This window comes from Solea solea, chromosome 18 (genome assembly GCF_958295425.1).
Source record: "Solea solea chromosome 18, fSolSol10.1, whole genome shotgun sequence".
NCBI lineage: Eukaryota > Metazoa > Chordata > Actinopteri > Pleuronectiformes > Soleidae > Solea > Solea solea.
Window position 1 is genome coordinate 18,063,858 of NC_081151.1, and position 23,180 is coordinate 18,087,037.

The 23,180-nt window shown below is 40.3% G+C and overlaps 2 protein-coding genes across 2 annotated transcripts in view; one reads left to right on the forward strand and one right to left on the reverse strand.

Annotated features, from left to right (window-relative positions):
- Positions 1 to 990: 990 nt before the first annotated feature.
- On the reverse strand, positions 991 to 22,373 carry rps6ka5 (ribosomal protein S6 kinase, polypeptide 5). The gene is made up of 18 exons (XM_058616248.1): positions 22,100 to 22,373; positions 21,862 to 22,013; positions 18,484 to 18,555; positions 18,168 to 18,386; positions 17,950 to 18,065; positions 17,461 to 17,562; positions 17,158 to 17,241; positions 16,928 to 17,031; positions 16,685 to 16,835; positions 16,333 to 16,494; positions 14,624 to 14,749; positions 13,005 to 13,138; positions 11,860 to 11,953; positions 10,164 to 10,334; positions 8,684 to 8,875; positions 7,568 to 7,727; positions 5,727 to 5,890; positions 991 to 5,060 (listed from the first exon to the last, which is right to left on the reverse strand). Exons 2-18 carry the CDS (start codon positions 21,929 to 21,931, stop codon positions 4,764 to 4,766), a joined length of 2,418 nt encoding a protein of 805 aa, XP_058472231.1. The 5' UTR covers positions 21,932 to 22,013; positions 22,100 to 22,373; the 3' UTR covers positions 991 to 4,763.
- Positions 10,243 to 23,180, forward strand: part of LOC131445284 (kinesin-like protein KIF3B) — a 31,048-nt gene continuing 18,110 nt past the window's right edge. The window contains exon 1 of the mRNA XM_058616249.1: positions 10,243 to 10,322. The gene's annotated coding sequence lies outside the window, so the exon portion shown is untranslated. The remainder of the gene's footprint in view (positions 10,323 to 23,180) is intronic.

Consider the following 23,180-nt stretch of genomic DNA (forward strand, 5'->3'; position numbering starts at 1 on the left):
ATAATCCAGACTCTGCTTTTCCAACCACATCCACATACTGTACATTTATTTTTTTTCCCCGCTGTTCATTGAATTGAATTTAAAGAGTAAACTGTTTTCCAAACACATTTGTACGGAAGAGTATTAGTGCCACATGTAAAGAAAAATTGCAAGAAATCAAAATAAAACGGCATGAATACGGATTTAAATCTCAGAATTCTGATTTTTTTTTTCTCAGAATTCTGACTTTAATCTTAGAATTTTGACTTTTTTCTCAGAATTCTGACTTTAATCTCAGAATTCTGACTTTTTTCTCAGAATTCTGACTTTAACCTCAGAATTCTGATTTTTCTTTAATCTCAGAATTCTGTTAAATCTCAGAATTCATGCTGTTGTCTCAGAATTCTGAGATTAAAGACAGAATCCTGAGATTAAAGTCAGAATTCTGAGAAAAAAGTCAAAATTCTAAGATTAAAGTCAGAATTCATGCTGCTATATTTATTTACATGTGGCACTAATACTCTTCTGTACAATTGAGTCCCATTTCAATCCATTTTTACTAAAAACATCAGACAAAAAGAGGGGAATTCCAGCTCAAATTTGTCATTTATCGACAGAAAAATGACACGCACGTCACATTTTCTTTTGCTTTCCTTATCAACTTCCCATGTGGACAGCCAGCAGACTGACACACACAACGCTTTGTAATCCTTTTTTGTCACATTACATGATCATTTTATCCAAGTAACCCAAAGCTTCTGTCTGGGAATCAATGCTTTAAAGGGTTCTTTGATCATAATTATCACAATAATTACGACTTGTGTTGTTATTATTATAGGGCCACAAAATATAGTTGGTTTTTTTATAGTAATTTCCAGGGATAAATGTGTTTGTCGATCATCAGACAGTGGATCTGAGATAAAACCTCTAAAGATTGTAAAAAAAATCATAAAATTGACAAAAAGTCAACATTAGAAGTCACTATAAATAAAAAATAAAAGCCCTATACTCTGCTATTTTTTGAGTAAAAGAGCTGAAAAATCATGTGTATTAAACAAACACAGCAGCATCATAATGATTTTAAGTTTATTATTTAAGTTCAAAATGGGTGAAGCTGCCCTTTAATAGATTAGTTATCAACAAAATAAATGAATTGCCAACTAAAGGTTTCAGCGTTTTTTATTGAAAAACTAATTTTCTTGTGGAGAATTGTTTAGTTTCTTTGCTCCTCGATGACAGGGAACTTCATAGATTTGGGGGTTTGGACAAAACACGAGATTTGGGAAACATGAATCAACATTTTTCATGTTGTTTCTACCACACACAGCCAATTAATCAAGAAAGAAAATGAAGTCACTATATTGTTTGCATGTTCTCTGTGTGTGTGTGTGGGTTTTAACATGCAGATTAGGTCAATTGGACACTCTAAATTGACCGTAGGTGTGAGATTGTGTGTCCCTGTGATGGACTGGCGACCTGTCCAGGGTGTAACCCCCGCCTATCGCCCTGTCGACCCTCATGTGGAGGATAAAGCAGTAGAAAATGGATGGGTGGACTCTCTATTGTCACAAAAACAAGAGGTTTTGGCCTGTTCAGCACCACGGACAGCTCCATATGACCCCCATAGTAAAAGATAAACAAACAAATGGCCACATTGGCAGCCCTGTGATTAACAAAGCCTCACATACAACGGTGTAGCTCATCAGTTGCTTTCAGACCTCAAAAACAACAACAACACTTTCGATAAAGAAATACTTTCACTGAGATTCCAAAGACAACACTTCCTTCCCTCAGTGACATCCAAAAAAAACGTCTTAATTGTTCATCCAGGGAGCCTGGTTTTGAAATTCAGCACTGAACCGAACCATTTCTGAGCTACACTGGTGTTTCCCCCCCCTCCAAAGAAAGTGAGCCGGGTCCCACAGTGGCAGCCGAGTGGAGTACAGTATTTTTACTCTTTGGAACAAACTGCACTGCAGCACATCATCAGCTAATAAAGCCACGGCTCCCAGAGGGGGGAGCTCAATATAGGACACTCTTCCTCTTCCTCCACTCGAGCTATTTATACACCCAAACAAAAGAGAAGAGGCTTAATGAGGCAGCAACGGGGGAGGGAACTCATGCGAACTAAGTTAGACAACAGCTTCCAAGTGATTAAAAGCAAGAATTCGAGCTTTTTTCCTTGTAAGCAGTGGAGCGTGTGTCACTATCTTTTTTTTTTTTATTTAAGTACAGTACATGTACAGTACATGGTGGGTTTTTTTTTTTAATTTAAATGGCAAAAGTGAGAAGAGATGCATAGTTGTAAGCATGATAATGAGCCAGATATTTAAATAAGACGATTTTGTCAGGAATGGGTGACAAAATCCCGCACGTTTCATCAAAAACGAGACAAAAATAACAACATAAATAGATGACAATGAAAGCATTTCATTTGCATATTTTGCATTAAAATAAATATCCCGTGCGGCTCGGAGCGGCCGCGCCGACAGCTAACGCTTTGGTTCCGATTCAGAGTGCATTCAGATGGAAGAAGATGAGTGTGTGTGTGTTTGAACGTGTTGAACACAGGAAAAAAAAAAAAAAGAAGCAAATTCACATAAAAAATTTAAACAAAAAAAAAAACATTTGTACAACCGAACACAGTATTTTCAAAATTCTATCATCGATACAGATCGACACATACGTGCAAAAACAGAACAGTCAACAGAGCATTTTAAATCACACAGTCTTGTAACGTCATCTACGATATTCAGGCCATTAAAGAAATTTGTTTGTTTTTTTTATTTTGGGCTGAACAAATAAATTAGTTTTGACTGTTCTCTGCCAGCTAAGCGCTTTAATCTCTCACCCTCACTTTAGAGTAGCGTCTCACGCTATAATGCTCTTGTTTTAAGTCAATATTGGGCTGGGTATTGATCGAACATTCAGATATTCAATCTTTAATGATAAATTTTTCAAACAGCATGCTGCATGCTAAGGCGAATGAGTCCAAATTTTGATATTTTGGTTCGATACCCAGCCCCAAAGTTCAGTCCATACAGCCCAAGTGCTGAAGTTATCACAATACAAGTCAGAGAGATCATGATTAAGGCATTTTACCCAAATCAGTCCACCTCCATTACACTTAAGTGTAAAAAAAAACCCTTTAAAATCCTGCATGAAATCAGGGACATTTAAGTACGCAAGTGGCTAAACTCGCGATAAATCAAGAAAAAAGAGTAAGAAGCTGATGTTTTGGTTCACATTATGCACTGGGGACAGAGTCAATGTTAGTGCTGTCTGGCTGTGCAAAGATTTCCATTTTCAGTCACGTGGGAAATAAAACACAGTAGATAGGAGCAAGGGACAGTGTTTAAAGTGAACAAAATGTTCGTTTTTAAAGGTCTGTCCTCACAAACCTGATGTTTTCATAAAGGGTTAGACTTAAGACTCCAGGTGGCGAACACTGAATCTTACCTGATTGAATCTTTTTGGCACGTACAGTAAACCTTTTCCTTTTTTCCCCTCCCCTGTTATTTAATCTTGCTATATTTGAAAAAAAGGGAAGCCGCCTGAAGGCGCTCTCTGACATCGCGGAGGGATCTCCGTAAACTCTCGACCGCTAAGCCGATCTGGAGATTCTCCTGCTTGTAACAATCTGCTCAATCCAATTGGCCGCCGCGAGACAATTAATAGAATTTTATATACGACACAAGTGCGCAAATCCACTGCTGGTCTCAGTCCCAAATCAAGGATCAGGCTGTGTGGAGCGGCAGCAGCTGCGGCTCTCGAAGTTGTCTCGCTCCCACATCAGAGGCAGAGCGAGATCTAAATATAGCTCTTCTTGTTGGGTCACATCCCCGCAGGCGGCAAGTTTCCCCCACACAACAATAAAACCCCAGATTTGGCAGAACATAATACACCCACGTTTGGTTCTTCTTTTTTTCTTCTTCTTTAATCCTTAAACATAAGGATTTTGGCTGTTTTTGTTGTGTTTGTTTCTGTTTAACTGAAATGTTACATCAATTCATTATACGGGCGTTAATCTCTCCTTGCGTTACTCTTGAACTAGAAGCGTTGATGTGCGACGACGACAGAGAGACGCGAAAGACCTACTACTGTATCCATTATTATTTCTTTTTTCAGATCCATCTGAACCATAAATAAGTTAACAATATAGCTTATTATCATAAATACATTTCAGTCTGTAAAATTCACATATAAATACCCGGCTCCATCTTGCAGAGTCTTCTTCCCGGGAAAGTGGACCCATGTGGTTACGCTGCAGTTACATTTCCTTTTTCCTCCCTTTGACAAATATAATTACAAAGCGTCCGTGATGTAAACACTAAGACTTTTCCCTTTTTTTTTCTTTTTTTTTTAAAGAAAAACAAGCTCTGGAGGCGTCGACAAACGCTGCCGTCTGTCCGGACCTGTGGCAGTAGTGCAGCCCTTTTCATTTTTGGACATCGGTGACAACTTTTCCCTGGTCCAGTCCCTGATTGAGACAGTCTGCCTGTGTGTGTGTGTGTGTGTGTGTGTGTGTGACGGTGACGGAGAAAGAAAATGAACAGGCTATTGCTAGTGGCGGCTAATTGACTTGATGTTGAGGCGACGGTTGCTGCTCCTGCTGCATGCTTGGTTTTTCGGAGACGTGCAGACGTCCATGCAATTGAGCCAGAGGCAGGGAGGTTGCCGGGAGGGGGGACGGAGGATAAAGGGAAGAGAGTTGTCTCTACTCCGGTCTGAGCCTTTACTCCTGTTTTGCAAAACTGTCGGAAATCTCTTGGGTTTCTCACGTCTCACTCTCCCTCTGAGAAGTGAAAGGCCGGTGGCGCGGAGTCTGTTCCCGGTGCCACGGGTGTGTGGACAGGTGTGGTGAGAGGAGGAGTGCTGTCGGGAGGCCGCAGACCGGCGTCGCCCTCTGGGCACGTTTTCTCCTGAGACTGGGAGGACGAGGACGAGGAGTGGGTGCTCTCGCTGGAACTGCTGCGCGTCTCTGTGCTGGTGCTCGTCTTTTTCATCTTCCTCCTCTTGGCGAGTGGCGCCTTGTCCACCGTCTGCAGGCGGAAACCTTCCCGCTTACACTTGTTAAATGCCTGGGACAGAAAAATATGAATATGAATATGACGGGAGACGGCTTCGATTTCGTTGAAAATCAGCTGGCCGTCAAGTACACGGACCGATGAGCCAGTTATTTAGATTTGTATGAATGATTTATGTTTATAGGGATGCACCAATCGTAAATAATCTCTAATAATCTCTATAAACTCTAATTTGTGGCCATGAAATTGGTGGGTTTAGTATCATTACCATCGACAACTTGGGACAGCTGGGTAAGCAAATGGAGCACACCCTCGCTTGAAACTGTGACAGTAAAGTTTCTAATCTATGATTATCTTCGTGACTTTACTTAACTTCTGTAATAATGATAATGATAACTCAATCCCACTATAATCTCTGTCCATTGTGCAGCTTCAGCTCTCTTGCGCCCCCTTTTTTTTTTTGCTTACGCGGCTCTCAAGGTAATTCATGGGAATGATATTAAGATTATTATTGTTTATTGTTTCATAAAATGTTAAAACTGTAATCATTGCTTTTGTTTTCCGTTTGATGGAATCAACTCAAAGATCTAATATCTATTAATTCTTCATTTTCGGTTATAAAAGGGTTATAAAACTGACTTAAACGGTGCATCAAAAAAAAAAAAAAAAAGAATCTCTACTGCTCAGAACAACAGGAAGGGATCTATGGTCTGTTCTTACATGAAAGGTAGCTTTGACGTAAGTGTGCACAGAGGCGGTGGAAGAGCCCAGAATGTCCGGGGTCATGAGTGGGTTGGAGGACAGCTGGCTGTCGTCCTGGAGCCAGGCATTGTAACGCAGACCGCACATTTTAATCCGCTTGTTTGGGTCCACTGTCAGCAGCTCTGCGGGGACAAGAAGACGGGAAGTGATTTTCCTCATCAGGTAGTTTAACCTACTTTGGGAGCTGAAGCTAATGCTTTGTTTACTCACATTTCCTGGCACTGAAATTATTCCTACATTATTTCTTTTTTTTGATAACGGTTTGTTAGGGAATCATAAGAAATGCTGACGGTCATGAATTAGAGTAAAACTGATTTTAATATTTCATTGATCAGCTTTAAAACATGTTCTGGTCTTGTCCCATAATGCATTTCTGATCTCGTCGTAACTTATGGGCCCAGTCATAACTTGAAACCCTCATTTTAACCCTTCTGTGATCATCGCTGACACGATTTGTGATATCTAGAAAATTCAAATGGCAATCTGTCCAGGGTGTGACCCCGCCTCTCGCCCTATGTCAGCTGAGATCGGCACAGCAACCCCCGCGACCCTCGTGTGGAGGTCTTTAAAAATTCTACAGCCATGAAATCAAAATAAATCCAGGCAGCCTGCTCATCATGATGGTCATAAGAGGGTTAACCATCCCTAATTCTGGGTTAAGATTTCCGATTTCTTTGGAACAACCTGACAAACTCCTGATGCTCGCTATATCGTTAGCCGTTAGCTCGAGCGGTCAGCCAAATACTTCCACATGCTGCTGTTCAGATGCTCCGGTGTCGTGATTGTCCACTCGGTGGCGCTACATTATTACGGAAGAGGATTAGGGCCACACAGGGAAAACATATTTGAGTTCTGACTATAAGAATTCTGAGAATAAACTCTGAATTCTGACTTTAATTTTGAGTTTAATGTTTGAGTTTAAAGTCAGAATTCTGACTAAAGTAAAAAATTCTGACTTTAAACTCAGAATTCTGACTTTATTAAGTCAAAATTCTGACTTTAAAGTCCGAATTCTGAGAATATAGTCAGAAATTCTGAGTTTAAAGTCAGAATTCTGCGAATAAAGTCAGAAATTCTGAGTTTAAAGTCAGAATTCTGCGAATAAAGTCAGAAATTCTGAGTTTAAAGTCAGAATTATAAGAATAAAGTCAGAAGTCATGAGTTTAAAGTCAGAATTATGAGAATAAAGTCAGAAATGATGAGTTTTCTGAGAATTCTGTTTTTCCTGTGTGGCCCTAATCCTCTTCCGTAAATTATCACCCAAAAACAATGTAATGTCTTTTTTTTTGTCTTCTTCTGATGAGCTAAAGGACACGGATGCAGGTCAAGCTCGCTCACAGCACCCTCTGCTAAATACTTCAGGCACTTCTTGGGTGTATATTTTGAACTTGAACAGGGTTTTTTTTTAAGGTGTTTGGTCACATTAAATAAATACCATGTCAAATTCAGTAGAACTTGCAGCATTAGATAAATAAATAAATAAAATCAAATTACATCGGGATCTGAATTGAATAGATTCAGGAAATCAGTTGTGACAGCCAGTCCTAAAGATAAGAGTGAGTCATTGAAACATGCAGCCAAAATTCCCAGCTCCACTTCAGATAATAACTTCCAATGTTTTGGGTCCAGAGCTTTTACAAGAGGGGCCAAGTGGGAGGTGCAATGTATTGGCTGGATTCCTTCACTTTCAAAGCCAGCTATAACTCGCTTTTCTAAACTTTAGAACCCTAGATTTAAAACATATAAACTAGTATATAATTAATTAATAATAATAATAAAAAAAAACATTGCATCATCACCTTGTATCAGGTCTTTGGCCTGCTGCGACACATTCCTCCAGGCTTCTCCTTCAAAAGAGAAGTCCCCCTGTTTGATTTTCTTCATGATCTCCTCAGCGCTGGTGTGGGTCAGGCTCTTCTCCTGACACTGGAAAGGCACCTGACCTGACAACATGGTGTACTGCAGACAGAGCAAAAAAAATAAAAAAAAATAAAAAACACACCATCTGCCAAGTCACACCCACAGGAACAAGCAGTTTTATCTTCAGCGGTACATCTAAGATAGTTTGTGCAGCCGTCGTGTGGAGGAGAAAGTGTTCCGTGTTTATTTTTGTTCACTGAACTGGGGGAAAAACATCTAATGTTGAAATAATGAAGAGCTTTTTGTGTTGTTCCAACATGTTCCACGTGGTGTTGCAGCATGTTGTTGAACCAGCACTAAAAACAACCACACCTGTGTACATCTGCCCTCGGATTTCTCATTAAAACGACTTATAGTTGTGAACGGCCCCTTTTGAGCAGACGAGGATCTCTCTCTTTTTCTATTTCTCTCCCTCTTTTCGATGCTTTGCTTCCAGGGCATTGTGCGCACAGCTTGTCAGCAGCCATTTCATCAAAGCTGCATGAGGCACACTACTACTATAACTCCCCCAGGGGGGCAACGGTGCGAATCAGCGCTTTAGAGACTAAGCTCAGCACAGATGACTGGCCAGCTTTACAAACCCTTCCCTCAACTCCCTGTATCTCTGTGTACATGCTCCTACTCCTAATTTTCCTCCTCCTGAACAGCAGTGAAGGGCTGAATAAGAGTGACATTTTGTGCCTTCACTGGCTCCGAGAGTCGCGTGTTGGTGGCTCCTCGTTCTTTGGCGAACGATAAAAACTGTGTCAGCTCACCACAGGATCCCGACGGTGGTAGAGCCGGAGAGGACATGCTGATAAATATCATGCAATGATATGTGTTTGTTTGCATAAATGTTCAACATCATACCCCTATTGCCACCTACTTTCCTTTCAGTACATTTCATTTGTTTAAAAATAGATATAAGATACAATATATGTGATTTTTCATGCCTTTTTTGCCAGGGTAAGGATCCAGCGCCTTGTATGTTGGTATAACTTGAGCATGACACTCACCAGAATGACCCCCAGACTCCAGAGGTCACAGGACTCATCATAGCCGTCGTATTTGAGTATCTCTGGCGCGGCGTACTGCAGCGTGAAGCACGGCGTCTTCAGGAGCTGATTGTCTGGCGGCTTGAGGCGGGCAAAGCCAAAGTCTATGATTTTGATCTCGGAGTTCTCGCTCTCGTCTGTGAAGAGCAGGTTCTGTGGAGCAATTGCAGACACGGGCGGCTATTATTTCTTTCTGCTCGGGGGGGGGGACTTGGCCACTTCAGCGTACTGCATTGTATATCAAAGACTTACAGTATGTGACCAGATTCTTACTTAAGTTATATGAAGACAGTTTTAACTGTCAAAATGTCAGAAAACCACTGAATTCTTTGTGTTTTTTAAAAAAAAAATAATAATATGATCTAGTCCAGTGTTTCCCAAACTGTGGCATGAAGCCCACTAATGGGCCTTGGAGGTATTGCAGGTGGGCCTGAGAGAAGCATGTAAAAAAATCACATGTAACATATATTGTTTGATCTGTGAAAGAAAAATCTAAATTAAGCGCATTTTGCATTAGCGTAATTACAACAAACAGTTTGTGCTATCGGGAAAATTCCAACGGAAATTTCAATTTCCATTTTTTTGTCCAGTTTTTGGACAAAAACTCAAGCAAATGTTATTTTAAATACTATTTAATTACTATTCAAATCTCAAATTTAACACGCAAAATCTGGGGTTCGTGTTTTTTCTCAATAAAACTTTTGTTGTTCTATTTTAACGTGCAGTAAATTGTAAATAAATGCCAGATATTGAAAGATATTCTGGGAAAATGGGCAAAAGCACTTACTGACAGGACATTTTCGAGCCCTTTTATGGTTAAAATAAGCAAAAAAAAACACACAAACCTCAAGACATTTTGAGGCTCAGGTGTCAAGTATAGAGCTGCAACTAACGATTATTTTCATAATCGATTAATCGAGTAATTGTTTGGTCAAACCTGGAAATTATGATGTTCTCAGATGTCTTGCTTTTGTCCTCAAACCAAGATGATTCAGTTTTAATGAAACCAGAAAATGTTCACATTTAAGAAGCTGAAACAATCAGAAATCTTTAATAATGAATAAAAGCTTCAAACCGATTAATTGCTTATTAAAATAGTTTCTGATTCATTTAGAGATTGATTAATAATTGAGTAATTGTTTCAGCTCGAGTTGAGTAGAACAATTTAAGGATCCAGTGAAATGTAGGTTAAATGATTTTCATTTGGTTGAAATTGAAGATACAATGATTATACTTTGTATTTTTGTCATTTTTATGTGTACAATCACTGGATTGGAGACCTGTAACTGGCATGCGTGAGTGAGTGAGTGACTGTCTGATTTTTTTGTTTTACATTACTCCAGAAAGAGCCTTCTAGTTAATCTTAATCGATCTGTATGATGCAGAAGGAAATCAATTCTCCAAACTGTCTCGTTTCTTCCAGAATACACAAGTCCAGTACCTCCGGTTTAAGGTCCCTGTGCACCACTCCTACATCGTGCATGTGGCTGACGGCAGACACCAGTTTGCGCATGATGCGGCTCGCCTCGGTTTCGCTGAAATGTTGCTTTCGGCGAATCCTCTCCAAGAGCTCCCCTCCACCGAGCAGCTCCAGCACCAGGTACGTGTGCAGCTGCAGCAAACAAACACACACACACACACACAGCATATTTACAATTCCCCCCAACTTGTGCGACACCCATACGTAACCGTTATGCTTTGACCTGAGTGTGACAGGTGCAAACGTTCCTTTAAGAGTTGGAAAAGTACAAATATTGACATGTTTGCATTAATTAACCACTGTATCAACAGTGAACCATCAAAACAGATTTATGTTAAAGGTGACATCGAATGCTTGTATCACACATATATGTTAGTTATGGAGGTCTACTTACATATATTAACTTGTTTTCACGGTTAAAAACGTCCTAATCGCTGCAAACGAGCCGATCAAAATATCTCCTCACTGACGCTCTCGTCAGCCGCGCTGTTTCAGACCAAAACCACACCCCCAGAACGTGGACTGTGTTGTGATTGGCCAGCCAACGAGAGCTTTCCCACTGTCCTGTGATTGGCCAGGTACCTGGAAGTGACGCAATAGATAGGCCAGCTCTCAGAGACACAGCTCCCCCTCTGGCACGGTGGATGCTCTGCATCTCAGCAGCTACAACGAGAGTAGTTCTTCTTCTTCTGCGGTTGAATGTACGCAACCGGATGTGCCCGGACTAGTGCCCGCACCGGGAGGCGCTACGGTGGTGAGAGGAGTGGTGAGGTTTTCTGATGACGAGATCAAATTACGGAAGTGCCGATCCGCTTCGCAGAGCCCAGGAAAACCATAAAACCCTATTTTCTCAGCAGTGGCTGAACTGTTTGTTCTGAAACTTTAGGGTTTCATAAACGAGGTAATGACGCAGATACACACACAAACGCAGCGTTAATTGGAGCTTCCGGTCTATGTGGCCTTTAACAAAGCTGCGATAACGTGGATAGGATTGTTTTGTTGTCGTTTCATTATACTTACAGCAAAACCGAACATTAAACATAATAATGCTGGATTAAATGTGAAAGGAGCCAAACAAAGTGGGAATAGGAACAGTTTGTCTGAGCAGCGGGGGAGAGTTTTTCATTAGTGCTGGGGTCTGAGGAACAAAGGCAGGACTCTGTCGAGGCGAGGCGCTGGCAGCGCTCCTTTGATCTGGGTCACGGGCCTCTGAGATACAGTAATAACCCCACTGAGCTCATCAGGGCTAAAGTGGTGCTCGTGGGCTTGAAGGGCTGCAGCTAATGAACCTGTGCACAGTCAGAGACGCAGACACACCTTCCCAATAACGGCGGCAAAAGCTGCATTTGGAACGTATGCGCGCGCCGTTCGGGTCAAGTGTGGGGCTCGTTTAGCAGCGCAAGGAAAAATAGGTCGTTTTTATTCCGCTTTTACAGCTGCAGTGTAAAAATAAGCGTGAAGTGAAATATTGAGCACATTGCGGGGATGTTTATGGGGACAACACATAAAGAGATACAGAGAAATACCTCGAGGGCTTCCAGCGCCCCCCCATTAATCTGCCTTGTTCCACATCCAGGACTTAATAAGGCTCCGATCCCCACAGGCAAAACCAGAATTTCTATTTGTTCAAAAACGTACCCACGGCGATGAACTTTACCTGGTCGTGGTAAATTTCATGTAACTTGACAATGTTGGGGTGACCGTCGCAGAGTTTCAGCGCCGCTATTTCCCTCTGGGTCTGTGCTTCCATTCTACAGAGACAGAAAAATGCAATATAAATAAATACACAGCAGAGGGAGGGTGAGCAGCGTTTGTCTCCCTTATTAGGTTTGCAGTGTGGTCCTTGCTGCCTTCTTTTTTTTTTTTTTTTATAGCGTATTTGAAAATAAACAGGATCAGTTTAATGTGCCAAGGTTTTGATTTTGCTGAAGCAGGCGTTTGAAAAGAAGTGAGTGGACAGGAAACGATCCCCTGCCACTGCATCTATAACACAATAACATTTTAAATGTGGCGTTTATATGCATTTTCTTGTGCTCTGTCATTTTTACAAATAATCTCAGAAGCCTTTTCCATCAGTGTCTGAGGAGTGTAGTTTCGATACCGACATGGACACATTCCAATATACTGCTGCGGTGAAAAGGACACGCTGTATTATTAGTACATCCTGTCAACAAAAAACAAGTCAGTTTGAGAGCAGAAGTGCATTTCAGGGCTGTCGTAATCTCTTGATTGTTTCCTCCATCAATAAATTACTTGTTTGGGCCATAAAAAGTCATAAAATGTTGATAGATTTCGATCCATGTTTCTTAAAAACCTGTCTAATTTTGTTCACAAAACCAAATTTGTTCAGTTGAAATTATTTCTTTGTTATATGGAGGAGAGAAGCCAGAAAATATTCACATTTAGGAGGATTTATTAAAAAAATTTTTTATTTAAATAGACAATTTAGTTATCAATTAATAACTGTATGTGTTTTTACCCTTAGAGGGTTATTTTCAAGTTTGGGAGTGGACAAATAAGCTTCCTTTTGATGTGAACATGTTTATTACTATTATTTCTACTTTCCCCAAAGTCACTTGTACTTGTACTTTGGCAGCTCTTGCACTCACATTTTATCAAACCAAAACAAAACAAAAATCGGAGAACTTTGGTTCGAGTTGTTTAGAACAAGCGTCCACTTTCTGCCACAGAGAGAAGGAGGCGGTTGTCCGACATGTCCAGCAAAAACGGTCCACGCCACAGAGGAGCCATAACGACCGCTGATGACTAACGTGTCTGAGGGAGCCGGATGTGCGCTCGTACCTCTTGCTGACAATTTTGACGGCGTATTTCTGCCCGGTCTTCTTGTGCGTGCAGCGTCTGCAGATTGAGAAGCTGCCTTCTCCCAGAGCGCTGTCCTTCAGGTCCATCTCATAACTCATATAGAAGGGCGAGTCCTGTCGAGGGGGGGGGGGAACAAACAAGAGTTCTCTGGTCGAATATTAATGTGAACTGACATCAGAGTGACAAACAACTGCAAATAACCTCAATCGTTTTGTGTCTTTTCGATTAAATGTCTTCTTTGGTGTGATTTACAGTATATTGATCTGTGGAGAATACTTTAATGGAGGCCATTGCTTTTATTAGTAACAGCTTATGACACATATAACTATTTATATTATAGAGGTCATGTCCTTAATACATCTACCCACATATAGAACCCACAGGCATAAACATCCGCCCTAAATTATGAATTATTTCTGCTTATATACCAAATATTACTATAAATATTCCATATCAATGCTTTTTTTTAATGCACGTTCCCTGGTAATCAGCACCCCCTGATGAAAACTACTCTATGAGGAACCTCGTAAACTGTCTGTTGTGTAACATATTCAAAATATTCTTTTTCAAAAAGAGGAAGTGGCTTGGAAAACATAGCAACGTAGCAACTCCGAACTTTCCCTCCTTCTGTGTAGTCAGTAAGTTCATTTTGTACAGTGCGTGTGAAATAAAAAGATTAATCAGGTAGAGACTTGAAAACAAGTCCACTCGACTTTACCACTAAAATTGACTCAACTTTAAACTGCAGTGTTCATTAAAAGTCGTGTGATTTTCTTTAAACCGTGCACATAAATAAACAAACATCACAGTCAAAATGAGCACAAGAAGACTGTCAAATAACACAAGCTAATTTAAATAATTTGAATTAGCAAAACAAATGCCTCACAAGAAAGATTGTTATCCAACTTCCTGTTGCTGAAATGCAACTTCTGTAGCCTACATGTTTGTCAGCACAATTTTGTAAAGATAATTTAAATAGTTTGACTGGATGATCATTATTATTATGATGTGAGTGACTTAATAGTTTGTTATTAGTAACAAGCTCCATAACTTTGTAAGGTTACTGTTCAAGTTGGTTATTCAAGAGTCAAAATGTGTTGATTTGTCACACGAGATTGTACGAGGCACATTGTCGGTGACATGAAAACTGCGCCCTGTTGTGCTAAAAACAAGATAAAAATTTGAATTTAAATTTAAATAAAGATGAAAATAAAGAGGGAAGTAGATTAGAATATAAAGAAAACTGTACCCAAGAATAAAAGAGAATAAACTGTACTGTAATACAGTATTTTGTTGATAAATTACACTTGGCTAACACCCATTATTTCAAACCTCTATCTCTCACATGACAAATGTGATTACAAATATTGAAAAGGTAAACTTGTGAAGCAGCCACTTAATACTTAATAATACTTAGGCCTTATGTTGCACTTTATGATGCCGATAAACAGGCTAAAAACTCTATCTGAAGTACAGTAGAGACAAATAATTTTAGTGGGATGGGGAGGAAGGAAGGAAATAAAGGACTCATCTGTCAGCGACAGCAGCCATTAGCTTAAGTGTGTTTGTGCGGGAGGATCCAAGTCCATTTATCTTACCTTCATCATGGCGCTGCGGGCCACCGCAGCAGAGCCTGGCCTCTCTGAGCCCCCACACAGCTGGACAGGGTCGTCCATCACCACATTCCTTTTGAACAGGATGGAGGGGGCCATGAAAGAGTAGCCCTGCACAGAAAGCAACACAAACTCCTTATGTTTACATTTTTACCAAGACGTACTGGACAATGCAGAGAAAATAGGAAACGCTGTTATATATAACCTAAGAGAAGTTTATTACAGGACAAACTAATGTATTAACATATTTCCATAATGTTATTGTATAACTTGAAGTCATTGTGCGCTTTCCTTCAACTGTCTCTTTATCGAAACCAGCCTGTCAGCTCCACAATGAGCCCAATTTTGCTTGATGTGTGAGTGACAGTGGCTGTCCAGCTGTTCCTATTGTCAGACCTGTCATTGTGAAGCACCGCCTGCATAATTCCAGCTGTGAGGAGCCCAGAGCTTTGAGCTGGCATTAATCTCTCGTTCCCTTTCTCCCCTGACACACACACACACAGCTGTGTGGTATGTAGTGACAGCCACGGATGGACGGAAGGATGGATGTTGAATGAATGAGATGCCCTAAATTGCCAGGCTTGAATATTTGATTGCTCTGCTGTGAAATTACATCTTGGCGCTCTTAATGCAATTTTAATTTTGTTTTGTGAGGCACTGTGGGGGAGCAAGTGCACGGCTTAAAATTGGGATTGCTGTCGTTATCGCAGAGATTGCTAGGCTTGCAAATTATAAAGACCGCAAAATTTCAGACTATGTGAATGGCAGCTGAGAGCGAAAAAAAGCCAAGATGAAGTTGGCAATCAAAGACCGAAGGCGTAACCGAGACAGACGTGGTGATGCTCTCAAAGTGTAACCTTTTATTCCACGAGAAAAGCCCGTTAATGGATCTATTGATCTGCCGAGCTCAAGGATCCAGAAGGCAATCAAAGTTGAAATTTCATGCAATACATCAGACAGCCATCAGCTGGCACGGTGTCGCGGGCCATATTATGGTTCAAAGCTACATCAAAAATAGTCATTCACATCTGTTACTTCAATGAGAGCTGCATATGGCAGCAATTACACCAATAAAAGACCCTTTAAGTCAATTTGAATACCAATGCACACAGACAGACTCATGTTGACTTACAGCAACCTTTTGAGGACATTCAAAACTTCACTTGATTACTTCAATAGCTGTTGACTATGTCAAATATAGTCACAAACAAAAAGTGGATAACGTATAATGCCACTTTTTTTTTTTTTCCCAACCATGTCAACATTTTCACTCTGCCTGCAACCAGAGCCCGGGCAAACACCGGCACAAAAGACAGGCAAAAAGAAAGAAAATTGTCCTGTGCAGTGACCTGCGAGACACACAAAGGAATATTCTTGTCTGTTAAAGGTCCAGTGCGTAAGACCTAGAAGGATTTACTCATAGAAATTAAAAAACACTACTCTTAAGTATGTCTGTACAAGTGTATAATCGCCTTAAAACAAAAATTGTTTCTTCTTTCCCTAGCCTTGGAATAAGCCTTTTATGTGTACTTCAGGCAAGGGCCTTGCTTTACGAGGGCGGCCATCTAGCGCCACCAACCCCCGTTTCTAGTATTCAAAGGGCACCCTTGTTGTGAACATGTGTTTTTCGTAAGATTAGATGTCAAAAAATTCTTACAAAAAACCTGGTCACACACCCTTCCCTCCCTTTTCACCTGGAAAATGCGGTCACAGTTCTGAGGCAGGGCTGCCGGGGAGTAGGTCGGGTCCATCTCCGTGAACTCGTCCGCAAAGTTGCTGACGTCCAGCTCATCCCGAATCACTGGCTTGAATGGGGCGGGCACCTTTTTGGCAGCCAAGTCCTCCCAGTTAATTTTCTAAAGTAAATAGAAAAAAAAAGAGAGGTAAAAAAAAAAAACATTGCAGTCTGCTCTTTATCTTTATTTAACACAGTACAAACAAAGGCTCCTCACTCAAGTGGCCCCATTGTGAACTAGCTGCAGCCCACACTGCTGTTTTAGTTTTTCTAAACACTGGGAGAGATTCAAGACAGGCAATGAGACGCACCTGGTAAAATGCGTGTTTCTTTACATTCCCTGCTCCATTAGGACCAGAACCTAATCTCTTCTTTGGATCTTTGATGAGGAGTCGCTGGATGAGGTCTTTGGCAAGCGGTCCCATATCTTTGGGAAAAGGAGGATCCTTCTTTGAAATCCTCCTGTGATATGAGACAGTTGTGGTCAGTGTTGTTGAGCGATTAGGAAATAACACGAATATTGCGGCTGGGCGGTCGGGAGGGAGAATCCATACTTGGCAATATCTGTGTGAGAGTTCTCATGACCGTCAACAGTGAAGGGCGATCCGCCAGTCAAAAGCTCGTACATCAGCACGCCAAGGCTCCACCAGTCCACTGCCTGAAACGCACGAACGCAAACAACCGTGAGTTAGATTTAAGAGACTAAAAGAGTCACTGGAGAGTGCACTCATCAGGAGGGAAGAGTGGGGGAGATAAAAAAAAAAAAAAACCCTCTACAAATTACCTTGTCATGTCCAGACTCTCCTCCCTCCACAATCTCTGGCGCCATATATTCAATGGTGCCGCAGACAGAGAAAGCCCTGTCCACCTGTTTAAAACAAAGCACACAATTGCAACAATAAGCCCTTATTAGACAATATTTATAAAACACAGAGATTAATAGTCTCCATTTGGACGTTGTAGACAGCTTAAAAGACCTGGTTTCCCAACTAAATGTTTTAAATTACAGTTTTGTTGATATTAAAAATGAAAAGCTGTTGGGGGGGTTGAGAATTCTTCTACACATATCACTTGAGACTTACTGTACCTGATCAAACTCCTTACTGAGGCCAAAGTCTGTGAGAACTATGTGACCATTTGAATCCAGTAGAATATTTTCAAGTTTTAGGTCCCGATAAACGATGCCAAGCTGCACCAAAAAAAAAAAAAAAAAAGAAGATAGGTTATGAAGTAGTTATGGACTAAATGTACATTGTGAAGAGACAGTTTAATTGTGTTTAAATGTCAATGTTATTTTCTTGAACGATCGATTAGTTGTTTGGTCCAAAAAATGAGTTTGTGGATTATGATGTTCTAAGAAAGCAGAAAAATATGTCTCACAAAAACACTCTAAACCCATTCACAACTGTAACAATGAAAATGTCCCCAGTGCGGGATCAATAAAGCCTAATGTAATATAATATAATACAATTTAAGAAGCTGATAACTCGGAACGCTTGTTTTAATTATTGATTGATTGGCAAAATTTTTGATAAATCATGTACTTGCTGCCGCCCTAGTTAAATATGGAGGTTACCTTGTGTAGATGCTCCAGTGCCAACACTATCTCTCCACTGTAGAGGGCCACTTCTTGCTCCTTAAATCGCACCCTTTGAACTAAATGGGTGAAGAGCTCTCCACCATTTACATAATCTATAAGAAAAAACATCATAACACAATGTGGGTCGTCAACTTTTTGTTAGAATGTGACATTTGGCTCATTTTACCGACACAAAATGTGAAAAGTATCCTCACCGAGAATGAGGTGGAGCTTCGTGTCCGTCTGAAAGGCGTAGTGAAGTGTGACGAGGAACGGAGACTCGCGGATGTGCTCCAGCACTTGCCTCTCTGAGCGCGTGTGTTCCGCAGTCTTCGCCTTTTGTACAATCGTGGCCTTCTTCAGCACCTTCATGGCGTACAGATTTCCCGCATCGTGGCCGCTCACTTTCCTGACCAGGAACACTTTGCCATATGCTGGTGGTCAAACATCGACAGGGAAAGATTTAGTCGTACTTTTTAATCATTCCAAAGACGTTGAAACGCTGCCTTGTAACGGAACTGTAGTACTCACCTCCTGTGCCCAGCACCTTTAATAGCTCAAAGTTTTCAATGCCCACTCTCTCTACATGGCCCGTAAGGTTGGCTGAAGTCGAAGCACAGATGATAAAAATCAAGCTTTCTGTTACACAGTTTCAATAACAAGTCAAAGAAGAAGAAACAAAAGCAAACGGCACACTTATTAAAGTCAAACATTACTGACATTTCTGCAGAAAGAGGCAATGAGTGAACTCTATGAAAGGGGCCGTTTCATCTCGCCAAGAAAGCAACACACCAGTGTGTAGCAATAACTGGAAGACGGCCCGTTGTACATGAGGTAGAATTATTATTACTGGTGATTCACCACCTGCTGTTGATCTGGGTCATATTCACTACACTGACGGTGCTTTCGCTTGTGAAGTGCATATATTTCAAACCGAGCATAATTTTAAATAACTAACACCACATGAGACTGGATAATTAGTATAACGTTCACCAATAACGACAACACGTACAACAAAAGACCATTTTTGAAGACGTACACATTTGGATGCGACTGTATTATATGAAATGTAGTGTATAAAAATACTTTAGAAAACCCTTTGTTAGAAGTTTGCTGCAATACAACTGCTCCATAGTGATAGAATCTCTATCAATCAATCAAGCAATCAATCTCTGTTCACAGTCATTCCTGTAAATACAGCCATGATGTAAACACATTCAGGACCGATCACCTTTCATGGCCGCCACAAGGTGAACATGTAAAGCCAATTAAGTCCAATGCTGCAAAGCTAAGAAAAAAAAAAAAAAAAGATAAATAAATAAAGGAGATGGAAAAGAGAGCTTAAGACTGGAGGAGCAACAATTTAAAAAAGAGAGCAGACGCTTTAAAAACATCTAGGTTTCAAAAGTGACTGCACCTGACCGACAGCAGCACACGCCACACAATCAGTTTGAACTCTATCAAATAATCAGCATTAAAAGATAATCTCGCAACACACACAGCTGATTGAACATACCGTGATCTCAGACATGCATAGCCATTGTAGTGAACACATTCCTTCTGTCTCGCACTCTGGAAATAGGCCACTGAGCAACTGATGCAGCTAATTTCATCGTCGCATGTGTCTCCTGTTACACACGCGAGAATAAATGATGCAACTCCGAGGAAATTCAATTGCATACTACATACTTTCAAATAAAGAAGATTGTCCTTGATAATTAAAAAGGGTCAGAGGTTCAGGTTACGTGACACACTTGTTGCCCAAGTTTGATTATGGTGTTTATTAATAGATGAACAGAGTTCCGCAGCCAGACTGTGGCTTCCTGCTACACAAGAGGAACTTCTTCTTGTCTTCTGTCTGTACACGGGAGAAAATATCAATATCCTCAGATTAAGTTATTACAACAGCAACAGTGGATTGACATTTCATTTGTAAAGTGATTATCATAACTATTACTCATACCCAGCGGGAAGATAGAATAAGAAAGGCACAGTGATTGTGTAATATGTACTGATATTACACATCTGCTCAAGGGAATTAACTTGTGTTTATAGATACTGCAATAATGCATATACAAGAAAACAAAGGTCTGGCCTGTCTGTATGGATTAAGTCGGTATGCTTTTCACTTTATTACAGCAAGGAGGCTATTTATCTATTGATGTGTTCATTCATGTTCGTCTGTCTGAGTGCAAAATACCTAATACGATGTTTTAGAGCTCTCTATGTGCTTCCTCTAGCTCTACTACACTATCTCCATCAATTCAAATGTAACAACACGGATGCAAAGTTGAGCTGATTCAGTGGATTAAACTCTGAATGAAATCTGACATTTGAGAAGAAAAAAAAAAGCAAGTGCCACTGATAACTAGACAGGCTGCATTATTTAGGGCAGGGCGATGAATGGTGGGGTGCAGCACAGTCATGTTGCAGCCTGAACAGCAGTAATGTGTCATTATAAACCAGTTACAGCTGAGGCAGTTTTCAACTTCACTCAGCAGCCCCTCTGCATTCACTTAGTAGACTGTATATTACTATTACTTAAACTCAACTACAAATGAATGGAGCCGGCATCAATGACTACAAATGAATCTGATGTGGAGTCATATTTTCAGATGGGTCAGGTCAACATTTATTCCCTTCTCCTCTTACAATCAATTCAGTAAACGGTCTCCAACAGTCTGTTGGGGCTTGTTTTTTTTTATCTTTATTTATCCAGGAAATATCCATTGAGATTAATAATCCTGGTCAAAATGAGCATCACATATTATGGGATATGGGATATTGGGATATTTGTGACAGTATTTCACAGAATGTCAAAATAAAAGTGTTTATTTTGAATTGGGAGGATATACTGTATCAGTAGTTCACAGTGAAAAAGATATTCATGATGCTATATTAATCTGTGAGAATGCAAAATATAAATTGGACTTGAGTGGCGGGTCATATGAAATCTACTGGGGGGGCCACAGGTTTGAGACCTCTGACATAAGTGTTCTTTAAGCTTTCTAACTTAGAGCTGATGTAGAGGTGGTTAACCCAAAATAGCCTTGTAAATGAAAGTGTTGCTGCATCCTGTGCATGTTTAATGTGGGTCACCCAACTAACAAATAGTGACACAGTTTCACCAAGAGGTTACTACCGTGTATCAAACAGGGTTAACCTACAGATAAATTATCATTATCACAATTATTATAAGCTTTATTAATCCAGGAAAGCCTCAGTGAGATTAAAAAGGTGGCCTGGCCAAAGCAAGAGCTGCAGACAGACAAAACTAACAAAGTGCAGTCAGTATTACAGGCATACAACATATAATAATATTCATGAATACATATTCATATTTAACAGTGAAGGTTCACCCCTGTATACAAAAACCAAGCTAACGTTAGCTTCTTGACTGCACTGCAGCTGCTCTTCAGTGCCTATGATGAGCAGAGGTTAGCGGCAACAGCTCAAACATAACAATAAACACAACTCGTTTGGAAACAAATGACAGCGTTGACAGTGACATAAACCCAGTGAAATATCTGCCAAATGTCACATTTTACCTAATGACACGTTAACAACTTGCTTATGCTAATGTTATTATCACCTGTGTTGAGTCAGGAGTCAGATAGGGCGAGTGGAACTGTTAGATAACATTTGTTTACGTGAGTTATCGTTACTAGACAAGAGAGAGGGCGGTCATATAATGTTGTAATGTTACCGCTCACCCTCATTAGCCTCTCCTCTGCCATTTTTGGACATCACGTTAGCGCCCAATAGTGCCAGTGACAGTTTACTCCTCCTCGAGCTAAGCTGCTAACATGTCTCCTCAGACAGACACGTGTCTCCGGCAGATAAACCCACCACCACACACAAAATAAATAAAAATGTGCAGCATGAAAAGTTCAAAAGCAGCTCACTCACCATGTTTCAGCTCATGTTTCACAGTAAACAGGTCACCTTCTCTGGAAGATCCCTCCATCGGGGATGGCATCGTAATTTCGTGCTTCAAAGATGCCTGTCACGCACAGCTGCCTCCAACTCGCGCCGCAGTTTACGATAGAAACATGCTAGAGCTGAAATATACAGCGAGATAACAGAAGCCCTTATGAGTTCGGCGCTAAAGTTGGCAGATAAATGGGCAGAAATGTCGTTGTCAAACCTGGCATCCAGTGAGCCTGGAGGGAACACTTGCTCCAGCACATCACCACCACCACCACCACTACCACCACCTTCGCAACCAGCGAGTCCCTCTTCGCTGATTGGTGTTGCTACATGACAATCTGGCTTCTGATTGGATCCCGTTTATTTGCGACGTCACATAATCCCGCCCTTCTCAAAAGAAGGACTCGTGCTGCGTTCACGTGCCTCGTACAACATCGTGTCACTAGTCAAACCTGTGAAAGTTGAAGCGAAATCAAATGCATTTAAAAATAAACACCTGAATCTAGACCAGACGTGTAACTTTATTTTAGATTTACCTCAGAAAATATGCTGAAGGCATCAGCTGGTTGCGAGTGCCACACATACTGTGTATTACTATTTTGTTGAAGTTAGGAAACTTAAACTCATATATACAGTGTTTAACAAATGTATTACACCTCCTGCCATAAAAATATGAAATATATCAAAACATTTGTGTAAAACTAAAAAATGTTGTTGTCATTTATTTGGCAAATAACAAACTGAATTCACATTTTATACCCAAATGTGAGACAGAGTCAGAAATGAATCAAACATTAAACCACATTATTCTGTTCAGGTAGAAGTAAATAACTATACATTGATTGTATAATCATGCATTTTCTCTAATGAAGGACAAAATAATACCAATTATTGTATAATTATAATACTTTCTGTCTATATACTTTCATAACCTTTTCCTGTACTGAGGTAAAACATTGTCATTAACCAGCTGGCACATCTTCCATCTCTGTAATACTATTTTAACCGTTTTAAAGTCTATATTTGATTACTTTATACTATTGTTATTTTGCAAAGTTTAGTGCCTTATAAATAAATCTATAAATTATTGTTATTGTTATCAACAGCAGCAGAAGTGGTGTTAGTAGTAGTAGTAGTTACTTTGAAATTATATACTTTTAAAAAGCAATTGAGAAGATTTAGATTGGTCACATTACAAGTAGACAGTGGTATGAAACTGTAATTGAGTAACAACATATAAGAAGAATAACCAGTTCCTGTCAGAAGAGGTACTAACATCTGCATACAGAGATGTAGAT